The 14,896-nt window shown below is 38.5% G+C and overlaps 2 protein-coding genes across 9 annotated transcripts in view; one reads left to right on the forward strand and one right to left on the reverse strand.

Annotated features, from left to right (window-relative positions):
• WDFY2 (WD repeat and FYVE domain containing 2) overlaps positions 1–14,896 on the forward strand; it is a 182,772-nt gene that overhangs the window by 67,662 nt on the left and 100,214 nt on the right. For all 8 annotated transcript variants that reach the window (XR_004178709.1, XR_002518374.2, XR_004178710.1 and 5 more), the window contains one exon: positions 4,741–4,808. Coding sequence is in view for 5 of the 8 variants with exons in the window: in XM_003913902.5 (XP_003913951.3) it covers positions 4,741–4,808 (68 nt within the window). In the remaining 3 variants the exon portion in view is untranslated. The remainder of the gene's footprint in view (positions 1–4,740; positions 4,809–14,896) is intronic.
• HNRNPA1L2 (heterogeneous nuclear ribonucleoprotein A1 like 2) lies at positions 13,571–14,725 on the reverse strand. The gene is given in 1 exon segment (XM_017951260.3): positions 13,571–14,725. A coding segment is annotated over 1 exon segment (900 nt). The 5' UTR covers positions 14,688–14,725; the 3' UTR covers positions 13,571–13,787.

Below are 14,896 nucleotides of genomic sequence, written 5' to 3' on the forward strand. Positions count from 1 at the left end.
ATAGGCATTTATAGCTATACATTTCTTCCTGAGTACTGCTTTCACAGCCCCTAATACATTTTAATGTGTTGTGCTTTTGTTTTCATTCATCTGTAAGTATTTTCTAATTTTCTTAGTAACTTCTTCCCCAGTTTTTTTTTGTTCCTGATTTTAGCCTCATTCCCTTATAGTTGGGGAAGATCCTTTGTATGATTTCAATCTTAAAATTTATTAAGGATTGTTTTACAGCCTAACAGCTGATCAATCCTAGAGCATGTTCCATGTGTACTTCAGAAAAACATGTATGTTCTGTTGTTGTTGGTTGGAGTGTTGTTTATATATCATTAGATCTAGTTGGTTTGTAGTGTTGTTCGAGTCTTCTGTTTCCTTATATGTGTGGATGTTCTTTTATTGCAAGTGAAAGTCTTCAATTATTGTGGAACTCTCTATTTCTCCCTTCAATTCTGTCAGTGCTTTTATTTTATTTTATTTTATTTTTTTGTTGAGATGGAGTCTGGCTGTCACCCAGGCTGGAGTGCAGTGGCGCGATCTAGGCTTTGCCTCCCGGGTTCACGCCGTTCTCCTGCCTCAGCCTCCCAAGCAGCTGGGACTACAGGTGCCTGCCATCAAGCCCGCCTAATTTTTCTATTTTTAGTAGAGACGGGGTTTCACTGTGTTAGCCAGGATGGTCTCGGTCTCCTGACCTTGTGATCCACCCGCCTCTGCCTCCCAAAGTGCTGGGATTACAGGCGTGAGCTGCCGTGCCCGGTTACTTTTCATATATTAATATTTTGGGGGCTCTATTCTTTGGAGTGTATGTATTTGTAATTTTTTTTTTTTTTTTGATGAATTGACCCTTGTGTCAAAACATAGTGTCCTTGTCTCTTGTAATAAACTTTGACTCAAAATCCATTTTATCTGTTATTAGTATACCCACCTAGCTCTCTTTTGGTTACTATTTGAATGGAATGTCTTTTTTATTGTTTCGTTTTCAACCTATTTGTGTCTTTGGGTTTAAAGTGAGTCTCATTTAAGTAGCAAAAAGTTAGACCGTATTTTTTTAAAATCCATTCTGCCAGTCTCTGTTTTTCAATTTGTGAGTTTAATCCATTTATATTGAAAGTGATTACTGATAAGGAAAGACTTCTGCCATTTCGCTATTTATTTTTTTTGTATTAAATCTCTTTGTTTTTTGTTTCTTAATTTCTCCACTATTGCCTTCCTTTACGTTTGAATTTCTCCACTATTCTTTTACGTTTGAATTTCTCACTATTGCCTTCTTTTTTTTTCCTCAGGTACCATTTTGATTCCCTTATTTTTCTCTTCTGTATGCCTAAATTTATATAATCTAGTTTGAATTGATATCAATTCATTTTTACTAGTGTACATTAACTCTGCTCCTAGTTAGCTCTGTTCCCACCCCTTTTGTTGCCCATTTACATAGATAGACTTAAAATTCTTGTTTTATGCATATGTCTTTTAATCCATTTAGGAAACAGAAAGAGGAGTTATAAACAAAACATACAGTGATACTTGCTTTTATATTTACTTGTGTAGTGACCTTTACCAGTAATCTTTAATTCTTGTATGGCTTCAGGTTACCATCTAGTGTCCTGTCGCTTCAGCCTGAAAAACTCCTTTTAACATTTCTTGTAAGGAAAATCTACTAGTAATGAATTTCATTCACTTTTGTTTATCTGAGAATGTCTTAATTTTCCCTGCATTTGGAAGGATAGTGCAGCTAGATAGAGAATTCATCTGTCATTCCATATTGCATATGTTGGTACACTTGATGATGTCCCATAGGTCTCTTATGCTCTGTTTGTTAATCTTTTTTCTTTTTACTTTCTCCTCCTCAGACTGGGAAATTTCAATTGTCCCATCTTCAGGTTTGCTGGCTCTTCTGACTCTCAAACCTGCTGTTGAACCTCATTATGGAATTTTTCATTTCAGCTATTGTACTTTCCAGTTCCAGAATTTCGCTTTGATTCTGTTTTGAAATTTCTATCTCTTTATTGATATTCCCCATTCTTTCATACAAACCTTGCCCTAATTTCTTTTGTTCTTTATCTATTTAAAACTGTTAAAGTCTTGGTATAATAAGCCTGTTTTAGTTTCTTCATGGATGGTTTCTGTCAATTTCTTTTTTTTCCTGTGAATTTCTGTCAATTTTCTGTAAAATTTTGTCAGTTTATTTGTTTTTCTTTTCCTTTTTCTTTGTATACTTTGCAACTTTTGTTAAGAACTGGACATTTTGAATATTATAATGCAGTAATTCTGGAAGTCATATAATTCTCCTTCTCCAGAGGTTGCTGTTCTTACTTGTTGAGTGCTGTAATTATCCATTTGTTTAGTGACTTTTCCAAACTATTTTGGCAAAGACTATATTCTTTGTTGTATGTGATCACTGAGGTCTCTGTTCTGTTATGTCTGTCAGCCAGTGATTTCCTTAAATGCCTGCATCCGACAAGGATAAAAAAGTTTCTGTCTCTAATTTCTTTTGAGAGACACTGCTTGGGAAGCCCTTCAGCCCTAAGGGTTTGAAACAATAGCCAGCCTTTGCTCCAATGTCTCAGTGAATTTCCAGGCAAATCAAAACACCTCCTACAAACTGTGGAGGACGATGTTCACTTCCTGATACAAGCAGGCCACTCAAGGAATATGAGCTACAGTCTCCGTGGCTGCCTGCCATAGGGATGGGCTGACAGTTCTTGCCAGCTTAGTAGTTGATTTAGTGGAGGGACTGATTTTAGAGTGTCTTACTCCACTATCTTCTGTTACTCTGGTATTGATTCTTATTGAGGTAATAATATAACAATGTTGTATTAACATGTACTATAAAAAGAACTTGTTTAAGAGAAGAGTGAATGCTGATACGCATATCGCTGTATTAGTATGTGTATGCATAGATTTAATTCTTATAGGTTATTTACCATTGTATCTATTCACCTCACAAATTAATATAATTGACCAAAAAGACTGAATTTTGCATGTATATGTAGTGGTGCCACTACATATCATTACATCGTAACTTCTGGCTGTGCAGAGAAAATGTTCTTTATTATATCTGTAGTTGGTTTAGTCTTTTTCCTACTACTTATTTATTTATTTTTTTTTAAATTAATTTGTTGTTTTTGAGACAGAGTCTTGCTCTGTCACCCAGGCTGGAATGTAATAGCTCCATCTCAGCTCAGTGCAACCTCCGCCTCCCAGGTTCAAGTGATTCTCCTGCCTTAACCTCCCGAGTAGCTGGGATTATAGGCATCCACCACCACATCCTGCTAATTTTTGCATTTTTAGTAGAGACGGGGTTTTGTCATGTTGGCCAGGCTGGTTTCGAACTCCTGACCTGAGGTGATCCGCCCACCTTGGCCTCCCAAGGTGCTGGGATTACAGGCATGAGCCACTGGGCCCGGCCTACTTATTTATAGAAGACCTCTTGATTAGCTGGAGTGGCGCAGGTGGCAGATATCCAATATAATTTAAAACTCAGTCCAGTGTCTTTAGGAAGTATCCAGCTCTCTCTGAGATAAAAGTGCTCACTTTCTCACTCTGCTTTTAACCCTGGGATGGCTTAAGAGTGTGGGGTGAGATGTGTGACCTATGATCCCCTGGCAGTGGGACACTGACTTTTTCCAACTGTTTGATGTTCACTATTTCCTCTGGTCTCCGGAATAATACCTTTCAACCTCCTACTTGTGTTTGCCTTGCTGGCATATGCTGATGATGCTACGGCTAGTATAATTCATGGTCAGGCCTTTCTGTTTGGTCAGAACCTCATGATACTTCCCAGCTAGTTGAGTCTTTGGCGCCTGCTCTCTGACTTCTCCTGGGTGTCTGCATTGTCTCTCTACAGCTGCTGGCCTGGAACTTCATGTGCAGCCTTTGGTGCAGTATCACTCTGTTCCACAGCTAGCCCCACGGACACCACTAGCTCAGAAAATCTGCCTCAGAGCTTATAATTACTTGAGCATATTTGGAAAAACTCCCTTGAGACAATGGCTTGGCTTACAAGACCATGGACTGTATAATCCTCTTCATGTCAGATACTGCATATTTTTTCATTTGATCTCTTTGTAGTCCCTTCACTAATAAAACCAAATAGTTCCCCAGTCAGATGAATGCTTCCAGCCGTCAAGGGCAAAGGTCAGATGCTTGGAAAGGCAAAACAACAAGAATGAAAATAATAATTTCCAAACACTATCATGATTACACACGTGTGGCATATTTAAAGAGTTATATGTAATTCTAAATTTGTAGAAGCCTCAAGTTTAAGGAATATAGAATCTTTAGACAGGTATATATGGTGTTCATTTATATGTATTTATGGTTAAGATACATATGTATGTTAAGATATTCTCTCTCTCTCTTAATTTTTTTTAAGACGGAGTTTCTCTCTGTCACCCAGGCTGGAGTCCAGTGGTGTGATCTTGACTCACTGCAACCTCCACCTCCCAGGTTCAAGTGATTCTCCTGCCTCAGCCTCCCGAGTAGCTGGGATCACAGGCACACACCACTACTACCAGCTAATTTTTTTATTTTCAGTAGAGACAAGGTTTCACCATGTTGGCCAGGCTGGTCTCGAACTCCTGACCTCAAGTGATCCTCCTGCCTTGGCCTCTCAAAGTGCTGGGACAGGCGTGAGCCACCGCGCCTGGCCTCTCTCTATATATAATGTTAAGAGGTTTATTTTCTATGTATCAGCATTTTCCCATGGCTAAGAATAATGTGATTTCATGCACATATTTTCTTCTGTTGTAGGACAGTTCGTGTTTGGTTAAAGAGAGACAGTGGACAGTATTGGCCAAGCATATACCATGCAATGCCTTGTAAGTATCCAAATCTCTGTCTTGAAAAACCAGACATATATCCTAACTCCCCTTCCTTCCCAGATTGCCTTCTCTGTGTTTTCTTCTTAAGTGGAGAAGACTGAGGTTGGGATTCTCATTATAATGAAAAGTACCATATTAAATCATTTTAAATTTTCTAAGGCTTTCACTATGTAAAGTAAGAAAATTGTTCTGAAATTGACTCTATATTCATAGCTTCTGAATAAGATTAATGGAAGAAGGACTACAGCACATAGGCTTTCTGATTACAGCAGTCTCCCTCTCTTTTCCAACTTTTTGTTCAGCTATTTTATGAAGTATGTCCTTAGGCAATTCAGAATTTTGTCCAGTGATTACATTTGTGAAGTAAATTTGTCCTTGCCTTATTGTTATATCATTTATTCAAATTCAAGACATTCAGCATTGAGCATTCAGTTCTCAAAAGGATTTGCTTAGGATTGAAACATTCTAATTAGAAGTTGATTTCATTTCCCCAAGATCGTATCTGAGAATTATGTCCTTGCACTGATAAATAATGAATCTTCCAAGTACACTTTTAAAAGAAAAGATATGTGTGATTCTTAGATTATTCCACTGGCAGAAGTTCCCCCACAGCTGAAGAAGAGCTGGCCCCCCAAAATAGGAATTTTCTTTTCAATCTAGTCTTTTGTCTTTAAAATTAATGAAGTTTGGGCATCCTATCCCATGTTTATTTTAGTGTAAAATAATTATTTAAATTTAATATTACTTGTATTAAACATTTCCCTTACTTCCCTCCCTTCAAACCTTAATTAAAATTGACATTGTAGAAAAATCCCCCAGGTTTGTTGTTTGGACTCCTGTACCTTCTGGCTTGCTGCAGTGTACACCTCATCTCTTGATATAAGTATCCCAGTTTCAGAAGCACATGCTGAAATAAATTCATGCTAAATTGTAGATTTGCTTAAAATTCTGCTTCTGGCAAAAGGATACTGTAATAACTCAAACAACAATTTTGCTTGTTATAAACAAATGACTATTAATGATATAATAATTTTAAATTATTTTCAAATTATCTTTGAGGCTTTGCATGTCTTTAGAATTTTGTAGTAAACAGATGATAACAACCAAGCTGAACAAAGTATTCAACCCTTTTGTGGGAAGAAAAAACTTCTTGTAATTCTGAATACTATATCCTTCCTTTACCTGTTTTGCTTCTAGAAGATATTGTTGTACATTACGGGATCAAGCTGAACTTTCTTTTTAAGCCATGGCAGTGATGAGGGTTTAGATAAATGGAAAAGTAGAGAATTCTGTAGGATTTTTTTCTTGTTTTTTGTTTGTTTGTTTGTTTGTTTTTGAGATGCAGTCTCCCTCTGTTGCCTAGGCTGGAGTGCAGTAGTGAGATCTTGGCTCACTGCAAACTCCGCCTCCCGATTCAAATGATTCTCCTCCCTCAGCCTCCCAGGTAGCTGAGACTACTGGCACATGCCACCACACCCAGCTAATTTTTGTATTTTTAGTAGAGATGGGGTTTCACCATGTTGGCCAGGCTGGTCTCGAACTCCTAACCTCAGGTAATCCACCCGCCTTGGCCTCCCAAAGTGCTGGGATTACAGGCGTGAGCCACCGCGTCTAGCCTTTTTTCCTATTTTTTTAAATGATATAACCAGTCTTTTTTCTGGTCTTGCTTCTTCATCAAACCTGCCACAGTATCTAACTGTAAGAGATAAGGGAGGGCTGTATGTAATCCAGCAAGTTGAAGTTGGCCTCATAGATCAATAGCTCACATGACTCTGCAAATAGGAAAGGCTGACCTGGGCACAATGATGGGGATTTGGGGATGGCAAGCAAGGAATCTTCTTGAGATAAGCATTAATAGGAGCTTCATGAAGGCACAGGATCCTAAGCAATTGCTAACTCATTCTCTTCCCCCTATACAAATATATACACATTTTGGTGTCGTCCTGTAATGCTCTCTTTATTTGGATATCAGTGAGATACAGAGAAGCTTTTAGTTGCGTTTTCATCATTTATTAAGCTATATGCAAGAATGACTAAAGGTCACTATAGCTCTTACACCTGGCATAGGTGCTCAGTAAATACTTATTGAAGGATTTGGTCTGATAATAAAGATGTGTTTCCCTGAGAGGATTATCATCCAGTTTCCTTACGACTGAACATGAACTTTGAGAAAGAGGACCTTGTGATTATTTGTATACTTTGCCTTTGGTGTTCTACTAAATGAGTTAAGAAGGGATTACTTTGCTATTCAAAGTATGATCTGTGGGCCAGTAGCATCAGCATCACCTGAGAACTTATTAGAAAGGCAGTCTTGGGTTCTATCCCAGGGCTACTCAATCAAAATTTGCATTTAACAAAATCCCTAGATAAGCTGGGCGGGTTAGATCATGTCCGTAATCCCAGTGTTTTGGGAGGCCAAGGCAGGAGGATTTTTTGAGGCCAGGAGTTCAAGACCAGCCTGGACAATATAGCAAGATGCCACCTCTCTCTCTTCCTGTCTCCAAAAAAACCCAAACAAACCCAAACCCTAGATAATTTGAATATACTTTAAGGTTTGAAAACATTGTCTTGTGACATTATAGCAAACATGTTGATGATCTATGTACATGTTTATATGAACACATGTAAAGCCACACATATATAGTGTTGATTGGTAACTATATGGATGTAAGCATACATGCTAGTCAATCAAATGTTTACTGTGCATCTACTGTGTACAGGCCACAAATCTAGATGCCAGGGATTTGCAGACAAACAAGATGTATATGGTCAAGATGATTTCAGTAATCTTTTGAATGGATTGAAAAGATTACTGCTGTGTAGAGGTGAAAAAGAAACTTATCTTCATCACAATTGGTTAGAAATTGGCTTTGGTGTTTCTAGGAATCTTATGCATTCAGATGACATAGTAATTGACCTGGGCAAAAATTTAAGATTTGTTTAACTTGAGAGAGGCAGAATCCTTATTGCATAAGGAAATAAGCTACATTTCAATCAGTTAGAGAACATGAAATAGATTTGAGTTTCCAAGGAATTGTTTTGTAGTCCTTCCTATTGAAAGCTGTTTTGTTGAGAGGTTACTCAGTATTATTTGTAAATAATGGTTATGTGATACTGGTTTCAGAATAGGTGAAAATGCACAATATATTCAGAGGCTATAAAATAAATATCACAAAGCAAATATTACCGTATTTTGTGTTTATTCTACTACATAATAAGTAGCATTCCAAGTATACAAGAATTTATTCTTGTGCATGTATTAAAATGACTTATTTGTTAATTTTGTCCATTAAAATACCTTTTTTTTTTTTTCTTTTCCTGAGACGGAGTCTCTCTCTGTCGCCAGGCTGGAGTGCAGTGGTGCATTCCTGGCTCACTGCAACCTCTGGCGCCCTGGTTCAAGTGATTCTCCTGCCTCAGTCTCCCGAGTAGCTAGGATTACAGGCATATGCCACCATGTCCAGCTAATTTTTGTATTTTTAGTAGAGCCAGGGTTTCACCATGTTGGCCAGGATGGTCTCGATCTCCTGACCTCGTGATCCGCCCGCTTCAGCCTCCCAAAGTGCTGGGATTACAGGCGTGAGCCACTGTGCCCGGCCTAAAATACCTTTTAAATACAGTGTCGTGATCCAGGTAAAAGAGTAAATGCATTATAGCTTTGAGAAGAATTTGAAGTTTAATGAAAGGAAGGAAGTGGGAAGGCATTGCATGAGAAAGAATAAATAGTGAAGGCCAAGTTTGATGACAGGAAACCAACTTGAAAGGCAGTGTGATGAGGCAGAGTGATCTTGGGGGAGTTGCAGACAAGAGAAAGAAGAGCAGACGCATCGTGGTCAAAAACACAAGCACTGCTATGGGGATGTGGGATGCTTCCTATCCAGTCTTTTCTGAGAAGCTCCTCCTCCGTAGAAGGGAGCCAGGAAAAACCAAGCTTGCCTGGTTAAGGCTATTTGTCCGTGGGCCAATCTGATTTTCCCAGGAATTTAGAATTTGGAGGCAGAAATGCTAGTCTCAGCCTGGGCAGGGCCTTTTTACTGGGAACATATAAACCTAAGAGCTGTGAGGTGTTTGTGTGCATGGAGAAAGAGGAAAAAAGCTGATCTGCAGGGAAGGAAGAACGTCTGGCTCCTGATGAAGAGAAAGCCCAAGCAAGTGATGCACAAGATTTTCCTCATCCTCCTAATCCCCTGAGAATCCTGGCTCTGTTCTGCCTATTTGAGCTCAAAAGATACCCCTCTCTCTTACTGGATATGCCCATTTGTTCCTAAATTCACCTGAGCAGATTTCTATTCCTTGTAACTGCAAGTATTTGACTAAGCCCGGGCCTCATTGTACACCTCCTAATTCCTACTCTTTCAGTTTTTCCTGGATCTCTGTGATCTTTAATGAGAAAGGACTGAGTCATGGCCCTGTTGGTGACACAGTAGAGTTAAGCTTAACATAGCCTGGGAAAGGTGAGGGCATGTAAAGAAGGAAAGCAGAAAGTAGTATTTGATCTTGTTTAATTTTTTTGGATAGTTCATTCAACAAATGTTAAGTGTTTCTTCCACATCCAACATTGTACGATGTACTAAGGATGTAGTAGTTAAATATGGCAGAGGGTTCCTGTCTTTGTGGTGTTTACAGTCTGGTGGGGAAGGCAGACATTAAATGAATACCAACCATCATGTGTGGTGAGCGTTGTAATGTGGAAAGCAGGCGTAATGGGGACACGGTCACAAAGTCTGCCTATGGAAAGTTCATTTTAAACCCTACTCTCTATAGAGAATGTGGGGATGACTGCTGACTTGTTTCGTAGTTTGCTATAAGCTAGCTGATTTTTATGGATGAATGAGACATCAGAGCTTTTCCTTATCAAATATTCTTTCAAAAAAGAATACGTGTATCTTATGTAGTAGCTGCACATTGCCTGTGACAGTATCAACTTACAGCACACCCATCTGGGACCCTGCATGAGCTTGTAAACCAGGCCCTCAGGGTAAGAGTGGAAGTTTCAGTTACAGCCATAAATGTGATTATTTGTTCCAGGCTTCTAATAGATATAATTACAACCACCATAGTTGGATCACACTGTAGAGAAAAATCATGTAAAAAGCACAAGCATTTCTATTTCTGTGGTTGATTTATTTCATATTTGCTTTACCAACTAGGTTTGCCATTCATGGGGTCAGACCTTTGTCCTTTGAGAGGTGACGGAGGAACCTCTTGCAGGAGGTGGTGGAAAGAGCTGGAGATTTTTCTTACTCTATCAGATAATTGGATGTCATGCCTGGCATTTATTGCCAACTTCTCCCTGGGTATGGAGAATAGATCGATCAACTTGGCTGCCAGAGATGTTGTGATTAGGAGGCTTGAGAGGACTGGAGCCTCAGGCCGGGTGTGTTGGAGAATTGGAAACCCTCTATGGGTTCTGTTCCTGCCAGGGCAGGCAAATGGAATTTACTTTGGCTCCTAAGTGTTTATAAATTTTTCCACAAAGCCAAAGAAGACTTTTTTTTTTTTTTTCATTTTTTCAAAGGTAGTTACAAATAAAGAGGCACACCTGATGTAGCAATAAAATGACCTGCCTTGTGACCTTCCCAGTTCTCTGCCTTGGCCTGGTGGGATGGCATTTGCCCAGTCTGACGTGTGGTTGGGCCGCTCAGTTTTCACACAAGTATGGATGCCTACCATCTGTTCAGTTAATGTTTAAAGTATAGGAACTCAAGGCCTCTCTGAAACATGTGATTTTGAACTGCTCGCTTCCCAGTTTTTATCAAAAGCCTGTTTGAGAGAAAGGCTATTTGTAGTGAACAGCATGAACGATAGTTAGTCTGATTATTCCTCTAAATTTGGAGTTTTCCCACTTTGTGTCAGCCCTCTGCAGAAATGCCTTCATTCATTGTGCCCTCAGCTTACACTGATGTGTACATTATATGAAGTGCTTTATGCCTGTTTTTGAAGTAATCATCTACCATAATGTGCAGTGCCCCTTTTATGAAGGAGCAAAAAGGTGGAATATTTTTCAGAATGAGGGCCAGGAACTCTTTGCTGTCTCAAAGGCAGAACTTCCCAGCCTATGTGACACAGCCTACTGGTGTGGTCTAAATGGATTACATTAGAACATGAGAACTGACCCCCTTAGCTGAACAGGGGAGTGGAGAAGAGGATGGAGGGAGGGCTAGTCTCTTCTGTTTATTCCAGTGGCTTTACAAATATAATTTTCTGTGTGTATTATGAGGCAGAAAAGATTGGGAGCAATAGCCCTAGGACCTGGTACTTCGTCATTATCGATAATGTGAAACATGAAACCAAACTGAATCTCCTAACAGATCTTTATTTTAATTTTTTTTTCTGTTTACACACACACACACACACTTTTAGTCATAACTTCTTTTTGCTTATTTCTATTGTTTGGTTTTATTGGTTTTATTGTATCTGCTTTTTAAGCCATTTTAAATGGTAGGGAATACATTAAGAATAATAAATAATCTTAGTTAAGAGTTCTATGGAAAGAATATTTGAATATAGTATATTACTTACATTAAATTCAACCTCCAAAAATGTATTGTTTCAATTGCAGTGTTCAAAATGGCTTGTAGGTTAGATCCTATGCCTGGGTGGGAAACTGGAATTTGATTTTCATTTTTGCTATAATTTGCTGAATCACTTTGGGGAAGTCCTTCACATTTTCTCTGCTTTGAAGCCTAACAAATAAACTGTTATCTTTTTTCTCAAATTTGCAAAGATATTTTGGTTATTAGATATACCAAATAACTATTTGTAAAATGCCTTCAGGTTCTTGATGTTTAACAATGTTACTGCCATTGTTGATATTAACCCAGAGTTATTAGGAAAAATTGGCTACTTTGTGGGGTTGTAGCTGGATTGGTTTATTTTTCTCATTTATTGGGACCATCATCTTAAGGTAACAGATAAGTTAAAATTGGGGATTTGGAAAATTAAGTTGATTAATGTGTGTATATGCTTTTATCTGGAGTGCAAATGAGTTATTTTGTAAGTGAGTTGAAAGTGTTAGTTTTCCCATTGGTGAGGAGGACTTTCGGTAACTTTAGACTGTGGAGGTGGTGTGTATGCTTATTCCACCGCCTCTGCTGGGTGTTTTGGAGTGGGGGAACGTTCATGTGGGTATATTAGTGGTATTATAGAAAGGTATTTAGAATTATGAACTTGGCAGTTCTGCTTTTGTGAGGTGGTGATTGTTTTCCTGACTTTTAAACATCTTTAACTCAGTTGAGAGAATTTCTTGGCAGATTGGGAGAATATGTATATACTTGGGATATGCTCATTCTGTTGTTTTAATTTATACCTTATTTCAAAAAAACCTCTGGGTTCCTGGTTGTGAAATGTATTGATCCATTTATTGCTTTCTTCTTGGTATAGGTTTTATTATGGAACCATGTGTAATTTGTTGTTTTTACTATTCGTATTCTTATAAACCATAATGTAATGTGATCTTTTAAATCTGTATTTACTAAGAAGACAAAGGTAGCTGAGGAACTTGTCATTTTTAATGGAAATGAAGGAAAACATAGATTATCCAAACTAAACATGCTAGATATTATTTAATCTGATTAAGTACAGCATTTATTTAGCATACTCTTCTTTGATTTTCATCTGAGGGGGCATTTTAAAATTTAGTGTAGTTAGATAACTTTACTGTAACTTAAGACTTGTCTGGGAGTGACCACTTCTAATTCAGTTTGCTGATATTACTGAGCCTAGATAAAAAGAGAACTAAATAGTTAATGTTAGTAGAGTAAATAAAATGTTGGATTTAGATGTAAAATGGTTTTTAGTGCTAGAAAATTGAAGTCCTAAGTATAGGTATGCTTAATAAAATAAAACATGTGTTGAGTACTGCAAATCTAATAATTATTATTCTATTATAAACAGGGCTGAATGAAATAGTGTCCATGAATTAAATTTTTGCTTTGTCAGGGTGTATTGCTCATTGGAAGCTCTATTGAAGACCCTCTTCTTGTGGAATCCTGACATTCAACTTCACCAGGATACTGTTAGCACCTGAAGTTTTATTTGCAGAAGTCACCATTGTTTATTTAGTTTTAAAGTTTGAACCAGAACCTCTCATGAGGAAGATTAGTGTCTCCTGCCAAATAATGCCCTTAGCATTGTAAAGCAGTGTGCTTGAAATCCACAGCTTAACCTTCAATGAAACTTGTGTTTATTTGAGCAAAGTTCAACTGGTCAGCAAAGGACAGAAAATACATTAGTCATAAAATGAAAGAATTATTGGTGTAAGTAACAGAAATTAGAAAACTTTCCTCCCAAATCGAAATATTTTGGGATTTCCTCCTCTTAAGTACATGTTTTTTGAATAAACAAGGACAATTTTAAAAATACCAATTTTGAGATAGAAGTATTAGAAATGCAAATAGTCACTTTCTCTCTAATCCATTTAATTATTGACTGCTGAGATTTTATGCTGATCTCTTGGGTCCCCTTTGTCTAGGGCTGTGTCTTCTGTGGTTTCCTCCCTTCAAATTATATGGCCATTAATTTAATCGCCCATACTGGAGCGTCTCTTTATTTTCATTTTCTTTTTTTTTTTTTTTTTTTTTAAAAAGACATTTATTCAGTGTCACGATCAGACTATTACATTGAGCAATCAACAGCATGGGTGCAAAAAAAAAAATCTACATTAAAACTCTTTGTTGGAATGCTTTACACTTTCCACAGAACAGAAACTAAAATAACTTGTTATACAATTAGTCAGAAATACAGTCCTCGAGTTTTTTGCCCATACACATGAGTATTTGTCTAAAACATGTCTTCTTTGTAGCAGCTAGGCCCTGCCACCACTGTGCTTGGCTGAGTTCACAAATCTGTTGTAACCTGTAGCTTCCCTGTCACTTCTCTGGCTCTCCTCTCCTGCTAAACTTTGTTTCCTAATTAAAATCTTCTGCCACTGCCATAGCTACTGCTGCTGCTGGAACCGCCATAGCCACCTTGGTTTCATGGTTTTGCAAAGTATTGGCCTCCACCGCCACAGGGGCCAGAGCTTCTGCCTTCAAAATTTCCTCCCTTCATGGGTCCAAAATTTGAAGACTGATTGTTGTAATTGCCAAAATCATTGTAGCTTCCACCACCTCCAAAATTGCTTCCATCATTACCAAATCCATTATAGCCATCCCCGCTGCCACCATATCCACCACCACCATGGCTGCCACCAAAGCCACCACGACCACAGAAGTTTCCTCCACGACCAAAGTTGTCATTCCCACCGAAACCACCTCCACGACCACCACCAAAGTTTCCAGAACCACTTCGACCTCCTTGGCTGGATGAAGCACTAGCCATCTCTTGCTTTGACAGGGCTTTCCTAACTTCACAGTTGTGGCCATTCACAGTATGGTATTTCTAAATGACAGTCTTATCCACGGAGTCATGGTCGTCAAAGGTTACAAAGGCAAAGCCCCTTTTCTTGCCACTGCCTCAGTCAGTCATGATTTCAGTCACTTCAGTTTTCCCATACTGTTCAAAATTATCTCTTAGGTGATGTTCTTCAGTGTCTTCTTTAATGCCACCAACAAATATTTTTTTCACAGTTAAGTGGGCACCTGGTCTTTGAGAATCTTCTCTTGAGACAGCTCTCTTTGGTTCCACAACTCTTCCGTCCACCTTGTGTGGCCTTGCATTCATAGCTGCATCCACCTCCTCCACAGTGGCATATGTGACAAACCCAAAGCCCCTGGAACGCTTGGTGTTTGGATCTGTCATTACCACACAGTCCGTGAGCGTTCCCCATTGCTTAAAGTGGCTCCTCAGGCTCTCATCGGTTGTTTCAAAGCTCACCCCTCCAATGAAGAGCTTCCTCAGCTGTTCGGGCTCTTTAGGAGACTCTGACTTAGACATGACGGCAGGGAGAAGAGAGGCTTTAACGATGCTTCTTTGGAGGCGTCCACGGGCAGAAAGGAGCAAGCTGATGAACGTATCTCTATATTTTCGTTTTCACTGAATTTTAAGCTGAATATTTGTCTTAAGTTACAAAGACTTCATTTTACCAAACACACAGTGTTATGAAAGTGTTTACTTTTACTTTATTTCTTTTTCTTTCTTTATTA

Source organism: Papio anubis, chromosome 15, assembly GCF_008728515.1.
Source record: "Papio anubis isolate 15944 chromosome 15, Panubis1.0, whole genome shotgun sequence".
Taxonomy (NCBI): domain Eukaryota; kingdom Metazoa; phylum Chordata; class Mammalia; order Primates; family Cercopithecidae; genus Papio; species Papio anubis.